At 38.4% G+C, this 22,153-nt stretch overlaps 1 protein-coding gene across 2 annotated transcripts in view; it reads right to left on the reverse strand.

Annotated features, from left to right (window-relative positions):
- Positions 1–22,153, reverse strand: part of RPS6KA6 (ribosomal protein S6 kinase A6) — a 135,063-nt gene that overhangs the window by 80,077 nt on the left and 32,833 nt on the right. For both annotated transcript variants that reach the window (XM_012738662.2, XM_020284931.2), the window contains exon 3: positions 930–1,046. In XM_012738662.2, coding sequence (XP_012594116.1) covers positions 930–1,046 — 117 coding nt within the window. The remainder of the gene's footprint in view (positions 1–929; positions 1,047–22,153) is intronic.

A 22,153-nucleotide genomic window follows, 5' to 3' on the forward strand; every position in this document is an offset into this window, starting at 1 on the left:
CTTTAAAACAATTAATGTCTATTTTATATTCACTGATACTGATTTTATTACTGTCACACACACACTGAGTGCTTAATAATTGTCTTTCTTTTAAAATGTTCTAGAACATCAAAAATAATTGCTGCTCAATTGCCTTACTTTTCTCCTTTAAAACTAAACTTCAGCCACTCTGAAATTAGTAGTTTCTCTTTCTCCCTGTAAATTGTGGTTGTTGCTGTTTTCCTAAAGGCTATTATTTTCTGCAATAATTTTTATGTCTTAATGTTAGGTGTACAAATGTCAGGAAGCAGACCTACATGCTTCTCTTCCAAGAACCATATGCAATTAAGAACTTAATAAACAACTCTAATTATGAGTGTAAGAGTGAGTTAACCTTTCACAATTTTGCTTTTCCCATTGAAATTTAAGCTTCTTGAGTTTCACACAATCTATATATCATCTAGTACCTACTTTGTTGTACTTTACCCACCCTTATTCTATTTTCCTTTAACAGATAATAGATAAACTTATGAATTAATACATGAATTAAGACATAAATTCTGACTTCTGTTATAAAGCTAAGATATATAGATGAAATCAACAGGAAAGAGCAAGCTGTGTTCATACCAGCACGAGAACAGGGAGATAAGGAAAACCAGTTTTACAAAAATCAAACTATCTTGATTTACGCAGCTAATAAAGAACATGCTACATTTTCCCCTAGATAAACGAGTAAGCCCAGAAGAATGGAAAACCTTGATTATTACAGAGAAGTATAAAGAAATGGGAATAAAAATATAACAGAAATAAAAGGAATAAAATTAAAGAAATACCTTTGTGTACATCCTTTGAGAAGTTCAGGAATGGCACATTTGGACTTCTACTGTTTATGTGTACACTTTTTTCTAAATGTTTAGAAGAGAAACAAATGTGGAAAAAATATTCATTACCTTTCCAAATGATCCCTGACCAAGAACCTTGAGCAACTCAAACTGTGCAGGATCTGCTTTCTCATATCCTTCCTTAACATGATGAGTAATAGGGATTTCTTTAACAACTCCTTCATCCTGTAAAAAGAAATCCAAATAACATTCAAATCAGGTTCCAACATCTTATGATTAATTAGCTCCATTTAGAACCAGAAATCATGTAATACCCAACTCCCTCAATCTAGCATAGTTTTATGGGCTACAAATATCCCCATTTCCCCGTTTTGTAACACATACTGATAAACCACCTTCCCTACTGTATGCCATGTAAATAAAAGCATGTAACATAAAGTTTGTTTCAGGTTTTCCTCACAACTGGGTAGCGATATAATAAAAGCATTTACAACCAAGATTCTCAAGACCCTCACTGGAGTGTGACTTATGAGGAAGAGTCAGAAACAGTCAAGATAAAACCTTGTAAGTAGTCAGGCATGAGAAAAAATGTGAGCCACAAGAGCTCTTTTAAATAGTATTTCATTATACCCTTTTAAATATTTAAATGTTCAACAAGCCACAACCATGAAAAAGAAACTAGTATAGACAGACAAAATCTGCAGAACCCAAGCAAATGTTTCCAGGCCGTGGCCCCAATTTTACTGAAGTTTTGTATATAAATTATAAGCCAAATTCCCTAATACTTGTATCAGGCTGAAAGGAAGCCACCCAGCGAGTATTTCTGCCTCTTGATGCAGTACTCTACTCAATTGTGATGACTCAAGTGAGTTGTAATTCTAGTCCCAAACAAATCACAATAGCAAGGATGAAAAAAACCTCAGATGTATTGCATATCACAAAAAAATAGAGCTGGAAGGGATATCTTATCCAATCCTCTGACTGTATAAAAAAGAAAACTAATACCCATACAGTTTAAGTTCACATGACTAGTTAATCACAATGTCTGGAAGTCTTGGTAGCTCTCCATTATACCATATTAATTTTGGTCTGGATGGCAAGAATGTTCTCAATCAATTCACCTTTCAATTAATTGATTAATCAATGGTGACTCTCGCCAAAGTGGACAAGAGTATAGTCCGAAATATGCAAGGCTTCATGGTGGCTAAAATAATGCCCACGTCACACAAGTAGTCAGACATACACTCTGGAGAGAGAGTATCTAGGCAGAGGAATTTTAGTTAATAAAATCAATCAGAAATAAAGAATAATCAGCTCTGAAAGTATATCAGTGGATGTTTCTTATACATCAAAACAGTATTTCACCAGATCCTTTTAAATAGTCATATGTTTTTAAACATAAAACTTAAATTAAAATAAATAAATCTGCTATGAGAATGAATGTAATGAATTTTCCCGTTTGAAAGGGGCCTTTTTAAAAAAGCCAAGAACCATTTTAAATATAAATATTAATATATATGCATTGTAGTTGATATTTGGGGATCATGTTAAAGTATGGTTTATCTATATGTACCTTTGTAATATATGTATACCCAAAGCAACAAAAGATTGTATACTCTCCTTAATATTATAGTTTATGATTAACTGAGTTTTCACCATACATTATGAATGTATTATTGGTTTTCAAAGCACAAAATATAACAAAAACATAATTTTTGGAAGTTTTATACAGTGGAAAGAATACTAGAGGAAGAATAAATAGAATCTTAAAGCCAACAGACTTTAAGTTTTGTTCCTAGCTCTGCCATGCATAAGCTAAGCAGCCTTGGCCAAATCACAAACTACTCTCTACTTCGTTTTCTCACATGACAAAAGGGTTGTTATATGGGATTCTAAGGTCCCCTCAATGTCTGTGATTCTATATTTAACACAATACCCAATTTTCCTGGTTAAGAAAGCACTTCAGGTCCCAGACATGTTTAAGATCATTGTGATAAGCATGGATCATAATGACATCAGTTTTTAAAAAAAGTGTTCTGAGATAGGAAACAACTGTACTCTAGTTTCACTAAAACTAAGCAAGTCTTCTAAATAAAAATCTTTGTCCAATGTCCCTTTTTCCTTTTATTAAATTCCATACATTGCCATTCTTTTAAAATGCAATGTGTCTTTCAATTTCCAGCAGCAGAACCATAAAAAGCTCCCAACATGAAAATGCTACTAGATGAGAAAGACCACTTTTCCCACTAGACAGCCACCATATAATATTGTTACACTGTGTCCTAAAAACTCTTTCCCAATGGACTGTGAGTTTCTTGAATGCAGGTATTACCACATTCATCTCTGTATTCCTAATGCTTAGCAAAATACTTATTTGATCTTACAGGAGCAGAAAGCCAAAGAAATTCTCTCAATTGTATAAAAACAGGAAAAAAAAAATTTGAAAAACAAAGATCTTATCACAGAAAAAGGGTAATTTTGTGAGATGATGGATATGCTAATTTTCTTGACTATAGTAATCATTTCACTATATAATCAAAATATCATGCTGTACACCTTAAATATATACAATAAAAAGATTATAAAAAGTAAAATTAACTCAAAAGAAATCTCAAAATTATTTTCAAATAACTTTTAATAAAACAAAAAAATATGCTTACAGTTTTACTATATAACTTTTTTATTTCAGAGTATTATGGGGGTACAAATTCTTTGGTTACATAAATTGCCTTTGCACCGCCTAACAAGCATGCCTATCCCCCGGACACTGAGCACCCCATCTGTTAGATATGGATTTACTCATCCCCTCCTCCCTGCTCCCACCTGCCCAACACCCAATGAATGTTACTTCCCATATGTGCATATTAGTGTTGATCAATTAGTACCAATTTAATGGTGAGCACATTTGGTATTTGGTTTTCCATTCTTGTAATAGTTCACTTAGAAGAATGGACTCCAGCTCCATCCAGGATAATACAATACATAGTTCATCATTTTTTACAGCTGAGTAGTACTCCGTTGTGTGTGTGTGTGTGTATATGTGTATATATATATATATATATATATATATATACACACACACAGACCACATTTTATTCATCCACTCATGTATTGATGGTCACTTGAGTTGTTTTCACATATTTGTAATTATGAATTGTGCTGCTATAAGCATTCGAGTATAGATGTCTTTTTTATAGAATGTCTTTTTTTTTCTGTTGGGTAGATACCCAGTAGTGGGATTGCTGGATCAAATAGTATTTCTGCTTTTAGCTCTTTGAGGTATCTCCATATTACTTTCCATAGAGGTTGTACCAGTTTGAAGTCCCACCAGCAGTGTATGAGTGTTCCTAACTCTCCACATCACCGTGAACATTTGTTGTTTGGGAACTTTTTGATAAAAGTAATTCTCATTGGAGTTAAGTTGCATCTCATTGTGGTTTTGATTTGCATTTCCCTAATGATTAGAAATGTTAAATATTTTCCACCTCTCTTCAGGTTCTGCACCATTCTATTAATGAATTTTAAGAGTATCAGTAATCTAGCTTGAAATAAGGTGATAATGTACTTATCAGCAATCCATTTATTTTTTCTGAGGAGTTAATCATCTTTGAAAAAAATGTCCCTATCCTCATCTAATAAATTTGTGCTATATCACCTCATTTTCTCATATATATGTTCTTTTTAACCACTTCGGTACGGCGTTCACCAGCCGGGAAACCGTGCCCACAGCCGGCACTCATAGTCCGCATGATTGTTTGTGCTGTGCATTGACGATGAATCCGTTTTGCTCTTGTGTGATGAGGAAAGCTTTAAAGCACTGAAAGCTTGTTTTACTTTACAGGCAGCTTTACTTGTAATGTAAATCAGAATAGGTTATATATATATATATATATATATATATATATATATATATATATATATATATATATGTTTTTATTACGTCATTTTTAAATGTTCACAATCTTATTTTGATAAATGAAAAATTAGAAAAGTCAATTCAAAATTATAGACTAAAGTCAACACTCGGCTGTGCGCCTTCATATCACCGCTGTCAGCTATACTCGATGCATGGCTGTGTATGTTCATCTGTGGCTATTGACTATAGTCGATGCTTGGACTGAAGTGGTTAAATTATTTACTCACTCAACAAATCAACAACATTCATTAAGTACATATTCTGCATGAGACACTCTGCTATACACTGGGGATACAGAAATAAAATGTGAACTTCAGGATAGAGAATCTGTCAGAACCATCATAGCCTTTAAAGAAACAAAAAGATGCAAGTATGCTATGGGCTAACATTGTGTACCCCCAAAATTAATATGTTGAAGTCTTAACACCCAGTACCTCAGAATAACACCATATTCGGGGATAGGGCCTTTAAAGAATTAAGGTCATATAGGTGGGCCCCAATCCAATATAACTGGCATCCTCAAAAGAAGAAGAAATTAGAAGAACACATACACACACAGAGGAAATCTCATGTGAAGAGAAGAGAGCCATGTATAAGCTAAGGAGAGAAGCCACAGAAAAACAAACTCTGCCAACACCTTGATCTCAAATTTATAGATTATAAAATTGTGGGAAAACAAATTTCTGTCATTCAAGCCACCCGATCTGTGGTACTTTGTTAGGGTAGCTTTAGTAAACTCATAGATAGTATGTAATAGTAAGTTGATCTGTAAAAAGAAAGTTACTACTATGAAATGAACATTGAATAACTTCCAGATAGGAACCATTATTCTTTCCACATTTAAAGACAAGTCTGAATCTGAGGCAAGGATAACTATGAGTTAGGTTTTATTAATTTTTTATAACCTCATAATTGGTTATAAACAGAAAACCTATGATAGCTCAATCATAACCAGAATAGTATGCTCTGATCTCTATAATCTGTGATCATCTTTTTAATCCAGGGGGACAATGCTTTACACTGGAAAAATATACTGATAACGTACAAAATGAACTGTCAAATATATTACTGCTCCATGCATTTGAAATATGATTTGTTTAGGAGGAAGAAACCACATGACAATTGAGAAAGAACTGCTGACAACCTATTAGCAATATAGTATACTCAATTACAACAGTTTCAGAGGACTATGGAACTAACCTTCAGAAAATAAGTCTAAAGAAAAGGAGAGAATTTTTAAATCCGAAATTTATTCATTTTTATGTAATAATACAACATCCATCTGCTCAAACATTTGCTGTATTTGCTAGTAGACAGGCCAGTTTGATGAAAGATCTCCCTGAAATTCCATGAAGCATTTAGCTACAGATTCATTAAAACATATATGCAGAGACCTGGAAGAGCAGCTTGATGTACACTTGTCATGCAGTGAATAACCCAGGGTCACTAAAAACCAAGCCAAATATTAGCATACTTTGAAAGAAGGCTAACAATAACAACAATGTAAATGTTAAAATGCCACTAAGGTGAACTAAATACAACAAAATGTTGTACACATTGGAAGATAACAGCAGAATATTTAGGTTTCTGAGAGTTTGCATTGATGACTGAAAACCAAAATAGGGTGGAAACTAGTTCCCACTTGGGTCAGCTCTGTAGTCTCTCATCTGTAAGTGGTAATAATACCTGCTATATCTATTTTAGATCTCAGTTATAAGGATCAACTGAGAATACCGAAAGCCACAAAAAATCTATAAAAATTGAACTTATGGAACTTATTTATAAGATGCTCCTAGACTTACAATGGGGTTACATCCCCATAACCCCATTGTAACTTCAAAATATCTAAATTGAAAATACACATTCAACTTACAATGGGTTTATCCAGACATAAGCCCATTGTAAGTCAAGGAGCATTCTGAACCCATATCACTTTCACGTCACTATGAAGTTGAAAACTGTCAGTCAAACCATCCTAAGTTGTGGAGCATGCACTATTTAGGTCATTAAATGTGAAATGTCTGATTCTGAATCAGACATGTACTTTATTATATCTCAAACAAGAAGCAGTGCAATTAATCAAAGTATGCACTGAAACGATGGACATGGTTTTGCCATCTTAACAGTAGCTTGTGTATGCCAGTAGTAAAGAAGCCTGGAGAGTGAGTGGTGATGAAATCACGAAAGGCAATTTCCACAGCTTGTTGAAAATTGAATATTCTCCTTGCAAGAGGTGTTTCAAAACCTGGAAGAAGTGGTAGTCAGTTGGACCAAGGTCTGGTGAATACGGTGGCTGACTAAGAGTTTACAAGTCTAACTGCTGTACCTTGAGCAGCGTTGTTTATATGACATATGGTCGAGCATTGTCTTGCAAGATTGGCCTGCCTCTATTGACCAATCTAGGCTACTTAATAGCAAACATCTTTACAATTTCATCCAATTGGTTGCAGCAGACATCTGCTCTAATCGATTGACCAGGTTTCATGAAACGGTAGTTAATATGAGCACTGGACCACCAAACAGACACCATTAGCTTTTCATGATGAATATTCAGTTTTGGACTATATTTCAGTACTTAATCTGTATAGAGACATTGTATAAAATGCTTGTGATTGTCAAAAAGGATCCATTTTTCATCACACATAATAATACAGTGTAGAAATGTTTTGCCTTTATGTTGCGACAGCAAAGGAAGGTAAGCTTCAAGACAATTCCTGTGCTCTTGCTTGTTTAATTCGTAGGGGACCCATCTATTCAGCTTCTTCACCTTGCTGAGTTGTTTCAAATGGTCCAATATTGTTGGAATAGTAATGTCAAACTTTGCTGCTAATTCACATGTAGGTAGAGATGGATTTGCTTCCACTATAACTTTCAGCTCATCATTATACACCATGGTCTCAGGTCATTCACATGGCTCATTTTCAAGATTAAAATACCCAGAATAGAACTTCTCAAACTATAAATGTACTTCAGATTAATGAGCCACATTCTTCCCACTTTCTTGATATTTCAAGCTGCCTGCACTGCATTAGTTCCATGATGGAACTCATATTCCAAAATAGTAAAAATTTTTGACTTATCCATGGTTTCACAAAAATTACTCTAAAAATTATTGAAAGATAATTACGAATCAAAATGTGTTTCAAAGACTGATCATGTACTTTCACAATAAACAGTGTCAAAGTGAAATGTCAGAAATATTAACTATCAAACTTAGTACTTAAGTAAATCAGACATTATTTTTATTTCGGCATATTATGGGGGTACAGATTTTAAGGTTTAAATAAATGCCCATTTCGCCCCCCGCCCCCCAAAAGTCTGAGTCTCCATCATGACCATCCCCTAGATGGTGCACATCTCACTCATTATGTATGTATATACCCGCCCCCCTCCCACCTGCCCAATACCCTATTACTGTAGCACCTATGTGTCCACTTAGGTGCTACTCAGTTAATACCAGTTTGCTGGAGAATATATCTGGTGCTTGTTTTTCCATTCTTGGGATACTTCACTTAGTAGTATGGGTTCCAGCTCTAACCAGGAAAATATAAGATGTGCTATATCACCATTGTTTCTTAGAGCTGAATAGTACTCCATGGTATACATATACCACATTTTATTAATCCATTCTTGGATTGATGGGCACTTGGGCTGTATCCACAACCTTGCAATTATGAATTGTGCTGCTATAAACATTCAAATGCAGGTGTCTTTTTTGTAGAGTGTCATTGGATCATTTGGGTAGATGCCCAGCAATGGGATTGCTGGATCAAATGGTAGATTCACTTGTATCGCTTTAAGGTATCTCCATATTGCTTTCCACAGAGGTTGAACTAGTTTGCAGTCCCACCAGCAGTGTAGAAGTGTTCCTCTCTCTCCGCAACCACGCCAGCATTTATTGTTTGGAGATTTTTTGATAAAGGTTATTCTCACTGGGGTTAAGTGATATCTCATTGTGGTTTTGATTTGCATTTCCCTGATGATTAGAGATGTTGAGCATTTCTTCATATGTTTGTTGGCCATTCTTGTATTCTTTAGAAAAATTTCTGTTCAAGTCCTTTGCCCACATTTTAATGGGGTTATTTGATTTTTTCTTCCTAATTTTCGTGAGTTCTAAGTATATTCTAGTTATCAGTCCCTTATCGGATGCATAGGATGCAAAAATTTTCTCCCATTCTGTAGGTTGTCTGTTTACTTTCATGACTATTTCTTTGGCTGTGCAGAAGCTTTGTAGTTTGATCATGACCCATTTATTTATTTTTGTTGCTGCTTTGATTGCCTTTGGGGACTTCTTCATAAACTCTTTGCCCAGGCCAATGTCTAGGAGAGTGTTTCCAACTTTTTCCTCTAGAGTTCTAATAGTTTCATACATTAGGTTTAAGTCTGTTATCCAGTGTGAGTTGATTTTTGTGAGAGGTGAAAGTTGTTGGTCCTGTTTTAGCCTTCTACAGGTGGCTATCCAGTTTTCCCAGCACCATTTATTGAATAGGGATTCTTTTCCCCAGCGTATGTTTTTGTCTGCTTTATCAAAGATTAGATGGCTATATGAGGATGGTTTTATATCAGGATTCTCACATCTGTTCCACTGGTCCATATTCCTATTTTTGTGCCAATACCATATTGATTTAATTACTACAGCTTTGTAGTATAGTTTGATATCTGGCATATTAATGCCTCCCATTTTGTTTTTGTTGCCTAGAATTGCACTTGATATTTGGGGTCTTCTTTGGTTCCATACGAAGTGTAAAATTATTTTTTCTATATCTGTGAAGAATGCTGATGGGATTTTAATAGGTATTTCACTGAATCTGTACATCAGTTTGGGTAATATAGACATTTTGATGATATTGAGCCTGCTGATCCACGAGCATGGTATGGATTTCCATCTGTTTACATCCTCTACTATTTCCTTCCTCAATGTTTCATAGTTCTCCCTGTAGAGGTCTTTTTCGTCCTTGGTCAAGTATATTCTTAGGTACTTTAATTTCTTTGTTGCTATTGTGAAGGTAATTGAGTCTTTGATTTGGTTCTCAATTAGATTGTTGTTGGCGTATATGAATGCCTCTGATTTCTGTGTATTGATTTTGTATCCTGAGACTTTACTAAATTCATTGATCAGTTCCAGGAGTTTCTTGGTTGAATCCTTGGGGTTTTCTAGTTACAATATCATATCATCAGCAAACAGTGAAAGTTTGATCGCTTCTGCCCTTATTTGGCTACCTTTGATTCCGTTTTCCTGTCTGATTGCTGTAGCCAAGACTTCAAGTACTATGTTGAACAGAAGTGGAGATAGTGGGCAGCCTTGTCTGGTTCCAGTTCTAAGTGGGAATGATTTCAATTTTTCCCCATTCAGTATGATATTGGCTATGGGTCTGTCATATATGGCTTGTATCATTTTTAGGTATGTCCCTTCTATGCCTATTTTCTTAAGTGTTCGTATCATGAAAGGGTGTTGAATTTTGTCAAAAGCTTTCTCTGCATCTATTGAAAGAATCATGTGGACTTTGTTTTTGCTTCTGTTTATGTGGTGAATTACATTTATAGTTTACGTATGTTGAACCATCCCTGCATCCCTGGGATGAAACCCACTTGGTCGTGGTGGGTTATTTTTTTGATAAGTGTCTGGATTCGGTTAGCTAAGATTTTGTTGAAAATTTTTGCATCTATATTCATTAGGGATATTGGTCTGTAGTTTTCTTTTTTTGTTGCATCCTTTCCTGGTTTTGGTATCAGAATAATATTCGCTTCATAAAAGATGTCGGGAAGGATTCCGTTCTTCTCGATGTTGTGGAATAGTTTCTGCAAGATAGGTACTAGTTCTTCTTTGTAAGTATGGTAAAATTCAGGTGTGAAGCCATCTGGACCGGGACTTTTCTTTTTAGGGAGATATTTAATTGCTGTTTCTATTTCAGCTGTTGAGATTGGTCTGTTCAGGGAATCTATTTCTTCCTGGTTGAGCTTGGGGAGGCTGTGTGTTTCTAGAACATTGTCCATTTCCTCCACATTTTCCAGTTTGTGTGCATAAAGATTTTTGTAGTATTCATAAATTGTATCTTGTATCTCTTTGAGATCAGTTGTGATATCTCCTTTTTTATTCCTGATGGAGCTTATTAGAGATTTCTCTTTTCTGCTTTTCGTTAGCTTAGCCAATGGTGTGTCAATTTTGTTTATTTTTTCAAAGAACAAACTTTTTGTTTTATTAATCTCCTGAATAGCTTCCCTGTTTTCAATTTTGTTTAGTTCTGATTTGATCTTGTTGATTTCACTTCTTCTGCTGGGTTTGGGGTTGGTCTGTTCTTTTGTTTCAACTCTTGGAGGCGTTTCATTAGACTGTCTATTTGTGATCTTCTTGTCTTTTGGTTATAGGCATTTATGGAGATAAACTTTCCTCTCAGAACTGCTTTAGCTGTGTCCCAGAGGAGTTGATAACTTGTCTCTCCATTGTCTTTTTCTTCATAGAACTTTTTTATTTCCGTCTTGATTTCTTCATTTACGAAGTAATCATTTATTAGGAGGTTGTTTAATTTCCACGTTTTTGTGTAGAAATGTGAGTTTCTGTTAGGGTTGATTTCTACTTTTATTCCACTGTGGTCTGAGAAGGTACATGGTATGATTTCTATTTTTTTAAATTTCTTGAGATTTTCTTTGTGTCCTAGGATATGGTCAATCTTAGAGAATGTCCCGTGAGCTGATGAGAAGAATGTATATTCAGTGGATTTTGGGTAGAATGTTCTGTAGATGTCTGTCAGACCCAATTGTTCTAGAGTTTTGTTTAAGTCCATTATTTCTTTATTAATTTTCTGTTTGGAGGATCTGTCTCATGCCGTCAGTGGGGTGTTGAAATCTCCGGTGATTATGGAGTTGCTATTAATCCATTTGCTTAGCTCCAGTAAGGTTTGCTTTATGAATCTGGGTGCACCTAAGTTGGGTGCATATATATTTAAAATTGTTATCTCTTCTTGTTGGACTGTGCCCTTCACCATTATATAATGATCCTCTTTGTCTTTTACTACTTTTGTTGGTTTAAAAACTAAATCGTCTGAAATTAGAACTGCCACACCAGCCTTCTTTTGGCTTTTATTTGCTTGGAATATTGATCTCCACCCTTTTATTTTTAGTCTATATGCATCCTTGCAGGTTAGATGTGTTTCCTGAAGACAGCATAGACTTGGCCTGTATTTTCTTATCCATTCATCCTGCCTATGTCTCTTGAGTGGAGAGTTTAAGCCATTCACATTTATTGAGAGAACTGATAGGTAAGATAGATTACTGATCATTCTGTTGGGTTGGATGTTGTTGCTATGATTTCTGTCTTCAACCATTGTAATATCTCGCCTTTAATATCTTTGGGTTTTGGTTGTTTTTATATTCGTGGGTTATTATTATGATGTTCTGTGCGTAACGCTGTTTTAAGTACTTCTTGTAGGGCTGGTCTTGTCTTGGTGAATTCTCTGAGCCTTTGCTTGTCTGAGAATGTTTTTATTTCTCCTTCATATACGAAGCTTAGTTTTGCAGGGAATAATATTCTAGGCTGGGCATTGTTTTGTTTCAAAAGAGTGAGAATGGGGCCCAAGTCTCTACTTGCTTGTAAAGTCTCATTAGAGAAGTCTGATGTTATTCGAATTGGCTTTCCCTTGTATGTTACTTGCTTCTTTTGTCTTTCAGCTCTTAGAAGGGCCTCTTTAGTTGATACTTTGCTCAGTCTGATGACTGCATGTCGTGACGTCTTCCTGTTTCCATTGAATCTCCCAGGGGTCCTCTGAGCTTCTTGAACTTGTATATCGAGATTTTGAGCAAGGCCTGGGAAATTTTCCTCTATTATATCTTCAAACAGCTCTTCCAACCCTTGAATGTTGTCTTCTTCCCCTTCCTGTAACCCTATGACCCTCACATTAGGTTTTTTCACATAATCCCACAGCTCTTGTAGGCTTTGCTCTTTTCTCTTGTTTCTCTGCTCTATTTCTGTGACTGATTTATTTAATTGGAGGGTGTTATCTTCAAGCTCTGAGATTCTTTCTTCTGTTTCTTCTACCCTGCTCTTGAGACTTTCCACTGTATTTTGTAGTTCCTTGAATTGATTCTTCATTTCCCGGAGTTCGGTTACACTTTTCTTCATTGTGTCTATTTCTTTTCCCATATCCTGGAGACTTTTTGTGGTTTCTTTGTGTTGGTTACTGAGTTGTTTTTGCAGCTGGGTGAGTATTCTTATGATCCACATACGAAATTCCTCTTCTGTCATATTGGTTGCCTGATTTTGGTTGGTGTCCGTTTCTAGGGGGCTGGTACTCCTCTTTGGGGGTGTGTTTTCCGTTTGGTTCTTCATATTTCCTGAGTTCTTTCGCTGATTTCTTCCCATGTCGATCAGTTGTTGTTTCTTTCCTTAGGTTATTGTTTGGGTATTCACACACCTTGTTTAGTTTCTGAGGCATTAGGTCGTGTCTGTGGGTGAATTGTACCACTCCCTGCATATTGAGTCAGTGGGTGCCGTGGAAAGGCTGTGCAAGATGCCGTCCCTGTCAGTAGGTGGTGTTTGCTTGGAGGAACAGGCTATACTGTTGATTTTGTGCCCTGTTAACAGCTCTTGTTCTGGGCGGAGCTGGGTTGGGTAAGCCTGCCCTCAGGCCGTTAGCAGGGGTCAAAGTTCTGTTCTCTGCTTCCAGGGAAAGCTGTCAAGGCGGGGCTGGAATGGTCCCGCTCAGCCAGAAAGTCTGTGTGGGGGGGTAGGGCTGTCTGAGACCCGCAGTCTGGAATGGGCCTCGCTTCTTTCCACCCTCCCCAACTCCGCAGCTACTCCTGGGCCTCTGCCAGCAGGCCAGACCACAAGCCACTAGGCCTCCCTGGACTGTGATGCCGGCGGGGAGGTTCCCTGCACAGGAACACCACCAGGGTTGGGCGTACGGCCTCCTCCTGGGAGGAGGGTTGCCCTCTAGGACACCGATCCGTCCCTGGAGGCACACACACCTCAGTAGGCTGTTCCCGTATAACCCTTCTGTGCCCCGGGCAATGCTAGCCCTCGGTGAAGGGGATCTGGTCTGCAGGTCTGACCTCTGGGTCCCAGAGTTCAAACTGTATCCCCACCAGGTACAGGATTTCCGGTCCCAATTCACCCACAGGGAGCCCAAGCTGAGTCTATGTCTCTCAGCCTCTCAGTCAGCACCGTTCTCCTGGGAACAGAGTGCCAGCAGCACCTGGGAGGGCGGGCGGGTAGGGAGCTCACAGTCTAAGTTCCCCTGAGTCAGGTGTAGGGTCCCAAACAGGAAGGTTCTGTTTCCTGGAGGTGCCTCCGGCTGGTGGCTGTATTGTCTCTCTGGGGAGCCGTGGGTAGGGTTGGCGGAGGGGAGGAGGAGGCAATATGGCGCCTGCCGCGCGGTTCGGGTCTGTGCACATAGAGGTGCCCGGAGGAAGTTGGGAACCTGGTGCCTCGTCTGCTACAGGCTCACCGTTGGCAGGCGGCGGCGGTCTCTGGGCTGGTGTCCGCAGGTCTCTCCACCCGCTGGGGAGCCCACCAGCAGTCCCGAATGCAGGGGAGGGGAAACAGCAAATCCACCTACCCTTCCCGCTGGTCTCCGGGCTGGTCCGGTGGTCTCAGCCTCCAGTTCTCCTCCACAGCCTCCTCCCGTGGAGTCTCCCGGGGTCTCAGGTGCCCCTCCTTTCGGTCCTTGTCCGCTGTATGCTCGTCTTCTTGCTTCTTTCCTCTAATTTCTGCTAGAATCTGTCTTTTCTGCAGAGACCTCTGTCTAGCGGTGTTATCCGTCTGCCATCTTGCTCCGCCAACCCAGACATTTCATACTTAATAACTTAATACTTATCTTTGCATACTTCAAGATGTGGCACAAACTCCACATTGTACTGGCTGCCCAACAACATTTAGTTGAACAATAATTATTCACCTGAGACTTTTGCATAGCTGTAGTACAAGGGTTCTAAATTTATTTTAAAACTAAATGAATCGAAAGTGGAAGTACACACAAGTATTCCAAGGGCCAAAAATATTGAAGCAGCAAGGTTAAATATCCATCAGAATGCAAAAAAAAAAAAAAAAAAGAGGACGGAAAAATCCACCATACAGGAAGCAGGCATCCCCAGCTAAAATAGTCCTACTTATGGCTCCACATGAGTTTAACTAAGCAAAACATATTTGTGAAAAAGTATTTTTTTAAAGAAATCTTATAGGATACATATGTCAAGAATGGATTTTAAAATTAAAACTTTAGGTAATCAGAAATATACAACAGGGAGGGAGCGAGGCACGGATTGAATGGCTTCTTGTTGGCGGTGGCATCGACTCTATCTTGCCTGGGAGATGTCCCCTCCAACCCAATCTCCACACCCACACAGGCCAGGAAATGCCTGAAGTTGGTGGGAAGTGGTAGCGCTGGGCGAAGCTGTGTGGAGAGGAGACTGAAGCAGGGAACATTTTGAACTCTCCTTAGTGCTCAGCTGAGGCAGTTTCAGGTGGGGGAGGGTCCGAACCCAGTAGTTGCTCACCTGCTCAGCAGGAGCGAGAGCCCAGTCTGGCCTCTCACTGCAGGACACTTCCAGGTCCAGTTTGAGGGGAGTATAACTGAAAGGAGGCTTTGACCTTGGATATACTTGAGGTTTTGGCTGGCGCTGAGTGGACAAAGAGCGCAAAGCTGGGTTCCTTGAACCATGGAGACTCCATGAGTTGAGGGAAGTCCCTCTGTTCCTCCAACAATGCCCCTGATCTTCCTAGTCCCTCGGCTTAACTTGGACTCTGTTTGGAGGGGTGGTGGGGGAGAGTGGCGGTTCATGCGGCTGCCCCACCAGATTGATCTTGGGCAGCCTCTTGTTGCACAAGCCACCTGTGCTCTATGTCCAGAGATCAGAGCCTGTCTTGGGAAGGGCAAGGTGGAGTTGCAAAGGAGGCTGCTATCCAGATATAACCTGGAGAGACATTAACACTCATACCCTCCTGTGACTTAGGACCAGGTGCTTCACACCAAAGGGTCTGATTCCACCTCTGGGTGGAGCTGAGAAAGAGGCTGTTCCCATTCCTGCCACTTGCCTTGAATTCTATGTTTAAAGGGGCAGAAGGCACAGAGGGGCAGTTCATGCAGCTTGCCCCATCAGATTGCTATTGGGCGGTCTCTCGCTAAACAAGCCACCTGTGCTCTGTGTCCAGAGAGCAGAGCCTGTCTTGGCAAGGCGGAGTTGTGAAGGAGGCTGCTTTTCCAGATATAACCTGGGGAGACATCATCACCGACACCCTCCTATGACTTGGGTCAGGGTGCTTCACGCCAAAGAATCTGACTCTGCCTCTGGGCAGAGATCAGAAAGAAGCTGTTCAACCCGAAACCCAGGTTGCCAGACTGTCACCTCCACTTCGCTTCCACCTCCCAGCTGGCACTGGCCATGGAAAGGTGGCTCTAACAGCCTATCAGGACAGCCTATGAAGCTGATTCCCCTCTTTACCTCTTTACTGTGGCCTAATACCCGGTGCCTCCAGCCAAAGGGGAAGCCCCATTCCTAGGAATTGCAGAGGGGTGTGGGAATCTGGTGTCTGGGGTGAGATCTGCTGGGGTTGAAGAAGACCCTTGGCAGCGACCAGCCCACTGGAATTTCATGCAGAAGGGACTGACCTCACCCCAGCAGGGGCTAAGCGACATGGCAGATCTCTTTCTGGTTTGGAACTCTCAGAAGCCTCAGATAACAAAATAGAGAGTAATCACAGAGCCTATTATACTGCCTCCTACTTCAACCTAGGGGTTGAGAGTGAACTCGCTCTCATAAGAGTGATCTAACCCCAGAGTCCCTAAGCAAGGGGCCTAAATACATTAATCTCTATAGACAGAAGGTGAAGACATTAGATCAAAGATAAACAAACAGACTCAAACTCCTCTGAGACGATACAGGACCAGAGCACATATTCCCAGCCCTGTCAAAAGTCATTCCTTTGGAATCCCAGAATTTGGCTTATAACCCATTCCCAATGCCTCTGGTCCTCGGCAAAACATCCAGATGAGAAAAAACCAACAGAAGATCACAAAGAAACATGAAGGAGCAGAGAGAAAGGTCACCTCCAAAAGAAAATACTTGACCTCCATCAACCAACATCAACTTACATGATAAGATTAAACTGACGGAGGAAGAATTCTGAATATGGATTGTTAGAAAACTGAACGAAATTGAAGAGAATATAGAACCCCATCATAGAGAAACCACAAGAACAATTCAAGAAATGAATGAAAAAATCTCTAAAGAAATTGAAATTATACAGAAAAAAAACAATGAGAAATTATGGCAATGAAGGAAACAATCAAGGATCTTCATAATACAGGGGAAAGCATCAAGAACAGGATGGACCATGCAGAGGAAAGAATCTCAGAACTTGAAGATTATGCTTATGCGCTAAACAAATCAGAGGAAGAAAGGGAACACAAAAACAAGAGACAAGACCAAAGCTTACAAGAAGTGTGGGATTATGTAAAAAAGCCAAATCTCAAGGTGATCAGGATTCTGTAAGGGGAAGAGGAACAATCACAAGGGCTGGAAAACTTATTTCATGGAATACTGGAGGAAAATATGCTGGGCCAGGCCAGAAATCTTGATATCCAAATACAAGAAGTACACAAAACTCCTGGGTGACTCAACATGAAAAGGCAATCACCTCATCACATGGTCATTAGGCTGACCAAAGTAAAGGTGAAAGAAACAATCCTCCATGCAGCGAGGCAAAAACAACAATTAACCTGTAAAGGGAAACCCATCAGACTAACAGCATACTTCTCATCTGAAACCTTATAAGCCAGGAGGGATTGGGTGCCTATCCTTAATCTTCTACAACAAAACAAAGCCCAACCTAGAATTCTTTATATGGCAAAATTAAGTTTCACCTATGGGGGAGAAATAAAGTCCTTCTCAGACAAGCAATCACTGAAGGAATTTGCAAAGTCCAGACCAGTCCTACAGGAAGTTGTCAGACCCGCATTTCTAACTGAACAGGGCAATAGACACTCCTCAAAGTAAAATCTTCAAAGAATTAAAGCTTAATCTCGAACTACATGATGGCTCAAGGAGTAAGACAAAGCAACAAGACTTCACCCAACAATATGAATGGAAATCTTCCTCCAATTTCAATCCTCTCAATAAATGTAAATAGCTTAAACTCTCTTCCAAAAAGACACAGACTGGCAGTGTGGATAAAAATCAACAAGCCTAGTATCTTCTGTCTACAGAAAACACATCTAGCCCACAAAGATGCCTTCCAGCTTAAGGTCAAGGGATGGAAAACTATCATCCAGTCGAACAGAAGTCAAAAGAAAGCTGGGTTAGCTATACTATTTGCAGATAACATAAGCTTTGAAATAGCAAAAGTGAAAAAGGATAAAGATGGGCATTTTATAATGGTGAAAGGGAAAATCCAACAAGAAGATTTAACAATTCTTAATATTTATGCACCCAGTACAGGAGCACCCAATTAAATAAAGCAAACCTTTTCTAATCTAAACACCATATTACACAACACTGCCATAGTACCGGGGAACTTTAACACTCCACTGAATAATCTAGATAGATCCTCCAAACAGAAAATAAGAAAAAAAAAATAATGGACCTGAACAGAGCCCTTGATCCAAAAGGTTTGACAGATCTCTACATTCAACCCAAATAAAGTTGAATTTACATTCTTCTCAGCAGCCCATGGATCCTTCTCCAAAATTAATCACATCCTAGGCCGCAAATCAGATAACAACAAATTCAAGAAAATAGAAACTATACCTTGCATCTTTTCTGACCATAGTGGTATAAAATTACAGTTCAATTCCTATTGAAGCACTCAATGCCTCACAAAATCACGGACACTAAACAATGTATTATTGAAAAATTATTGGGTCAAGGAAGAAATTCAGAGGGAAATCAAAAGTTTATTCAAACAAAATAACGGAGACACTTGTTACCAAAACCTGTGGGATACAGCAAAAGCTTATCTGAGAGGGAAACTAATAGCAATAAATGTTCACATCCAAAAACAGAAAGCTTAGATACTGACAACCTAATGAATGGACTCAAGGAATTGGAAAAAGAAGAGAAAACCAATTCCAATCATAGCAGAAGAAAAGAAATAACGAAGATCAAAGCAGAACTAAATGAAATGGAGAACAAGATAATTATATGGAAGATCAACAAAACCAGAAGCTGGTTGTTTGAAAAGATAAACACAATTGATGGCCTTCTTGCTAGATTGACAAGGACTCAAAGGGAAAGGACTCTAATAAATTCAATAAGAAATGAAAAAGGAGAGATAACAACAAACACCACAGAAATACAAAACATTATGTTTTACTACTATAAAAAACTATATGCCCAAAAATTACATAATGAGGAGGAAATGAACAAATTCCTGGATTCATACCTCTTTAAGTTCACCCAGGAGGTAACAGAATTCCTGAATAGACCAATCTCCAGCTCAGAAATTGGAGCAGTAACTGATAACCTTCCCAAATGAAAAAGTCCTGGGACAGATGGCTACATTTCAGAGTTCTACCAAACATACAAAGATGAACTCATACCTATACTACAGAAACTATTCCACACCATTAGAAGGATGGTATCCTTCCTAACTCATTCTATGAAGCCAATGTAAACTTGATACCAAAGCCAGGAAAGAACACAACAAAAAAAAAAGAGAATTACAGACCAATATCCCTCATGAATACAGATACAAAAATCGTCAACAAAATTTTAGATAACAGAATTCAGCAGTACATCAAAAAAATAATTCACCAGGACCAGGTGGGCTTTATTCCAGGGATGCAAGTCTGGTTCAACATACGCAATTCACCTCATAATGCAATTCACCTCATAAATAAAAACAAGAACAAAGACCATATGATTCTCTTAATAGATGCAGAAAAAAACATTTGACAAAGTCCAACACAACTTTATGATAAAAACTCTTAACAAAATAGGCATAGATGGCCCATACCTTAAATTTATCAAATCCATTTATGACAAACCCACTGTCAATATCATTCTGAATGGGGAAAACGTGAAACCATTCCCTCTTTGAACCGGAACTAGACAAGGATGCCGACTATCTCCTCTTCTATTCAACATAGTGCTCAAAGTCCTAGCCATAGCAATTAGGCATGAGAGGGGTATTAAAGGAATCCAAGTGGGGGCAGATGAGATAAAACTATTGCTCTCTGCTGATGATATGATATTATACCTACAAATCCCCATGGATTCATCCAAGAGACTCCTGGATATGATAAATGAAGTCGGTTTCAGGTTTCAAAGTCAATATATACAAATCAGAAGCATTCATATATGCCAAGAATCGTCAAGCAGAAACTCAAAAGCAATACCTTTTACTATAGCCCCAAAGAAAATGAAATATCTAGGAGTATATATAACAAAAGATACAAAAGACTTACACAAGGAGAACTACAAAACACTAAAGAGGGAAATTGTAGAAGATGTAAAGAGATAGAAAAATCTACCTTATGCATGGGTTGGTAGAATCAATATTATTAAAATGTCAAAATTACCTAAAGTGATCTACAGAATTAATGCAATTCCCATCAAAGTACCACTGTCATTTTTTTACAGATCTAGAAAAAATATTTCTTCACTTTGTATGGAACCAGAAAAAACATCATATAGCCAAAGCAATCTTAAGTAAAAAGTACAAACTGGGAGGCATCAGTCTTCCTGACTTCAAGCTGTAATATGAAGCAATCATAGTTAAATCAGCCTGTTACTGGCATAAGAACAGAAGTATCAACATTTGGAACAGAACTGAGATTCCAGAGATGAAACCATCTGCATATGGTAACCTAATCTTTGATAAAGCAGACAAAAATATACAATGGGGAAAAGAATCTCTCTACAATAAATGGTGCTGGGAAAACTGGATGGCTACATGCAGAAGATTGAATCAGGATCCCTACCTCTCACCTCTCTCAAAAATCCACTCAAGATGGATAACAGATTTAAACGTAAGGTATAAAACCTTAAGAATACTAGAAGAAGATATTGGAAAAACCCTATCAGACATTGGCCTAGGCGAAGAATTCTTGAGGAAGACCTCCAAGGCAATCACCGCAGCATCAACAATAAACAAATGGGATTTGATCAAATTGAAAAGCTTCTGAACAGCCAAGAAAACTATCATTAGAGCAAATAAACAACCCACAGAATGGGAGAAAATATTTGCTCTCTACACTTCTGATAAAGGTCTAATAACAAGAATCTGTCTAGAACTCAAAAGAATTAACAAGAGAAATCAAACAACCCCACCAAGAAATGGGAAATGGAAATGAACATAAACTTCTCCAAAAAGACAGACTAATGGCCTGCAAACACATAAAAAATGTTCAATGTCTCTAATGATCAGAGAAATGCAAATCAAAACCACAATGAGATACCACCTAACCCCAGTGAGAATGGCCTGTATCAAGAAATCCCAAAAGAACAAATGCTGGTGAGGATGTGGAAAGACAGGAACACTCTTACACAGCTGGTGGGACTGAAATTAGTTCAACTTCTGTGGAAAAGAATTTGGAGATACCTCAAACAGCTAAAAATAGAAATACCATTCGACTCAGCAATAGCAGTATTAGACATCTACCCCAAAGAGCAAAATACATTCTACAATAAAGACATCTGCACCTGAATGTTTATGGCAACACAATTCACTATTGCAAGGTCATGTAAACAACCCAAGTGCCCGTCAATTCAGAAGTGCATAATTAAAATTTGGTATATGTTCAATGGATTATTACTCAATTCTAAGAAACGACAGTGAGCTAGCACTGCTTATACTATCCTGGATTAAACTTAAGCCCATTATCCAAAGTGAGGCGACACAAGATCAGGAAAACGGGCTCCACATGTACTCGCCATCAAACTGTCACTAACTGATCAGCACTATGATGCTCATACGATAGTAGTATTTTACAGGGATTGAGGGGTGTGTGTGTGGGGGTAAACTCACAACTGATGGATGTGATGAGCATTGTAGAGGGGCAGGGCATGCCACTAATCCTCGCTTCTGTGAGGCAAAGACATAAAATGTAACCAAAATGTTTGTACCCTCATAATATCCTGAAATTAAAAAAGGATTATGCAATGATACAAGGAAGAAATATGTATTTTATTTCAGAGAATAGCAAATATTACATACAACCTTTAAAAGTAAACACAAATGGATTATAAACTACCAAATATGAGACAGCTATGTGTATTTTGACAACAAATAGGAAATTAACTCATGTCAGCTATCTACTAAAAGAGAACCATAATATATTTTTTCTAACCTTGACTTTGTTAGGAAAGGTAGGGGACAGAATAGTGAAATGTGATGTCAGGTATCCTTTATCAGTGACCTGTTACTTAATACTTACTTATGAAGGTTTTCTTGAAAAAAATGGAACAATGCTTCATAAGTCTGAAT

The sequence above is a fragment of the Microcebus murinus genome, chromosome X (assembly GCF_040939455.1).
Source record: "Microcebus murinus isolate Inina chromosome X, M.murinus_Inina_mat1.0, whole genome shotgun sequence".
NCBI lineage: Eukaryota > Metazoa > Chordata > Mammalia > Primates > Cheirogaleidae > Microcebus > Microcebus murinus.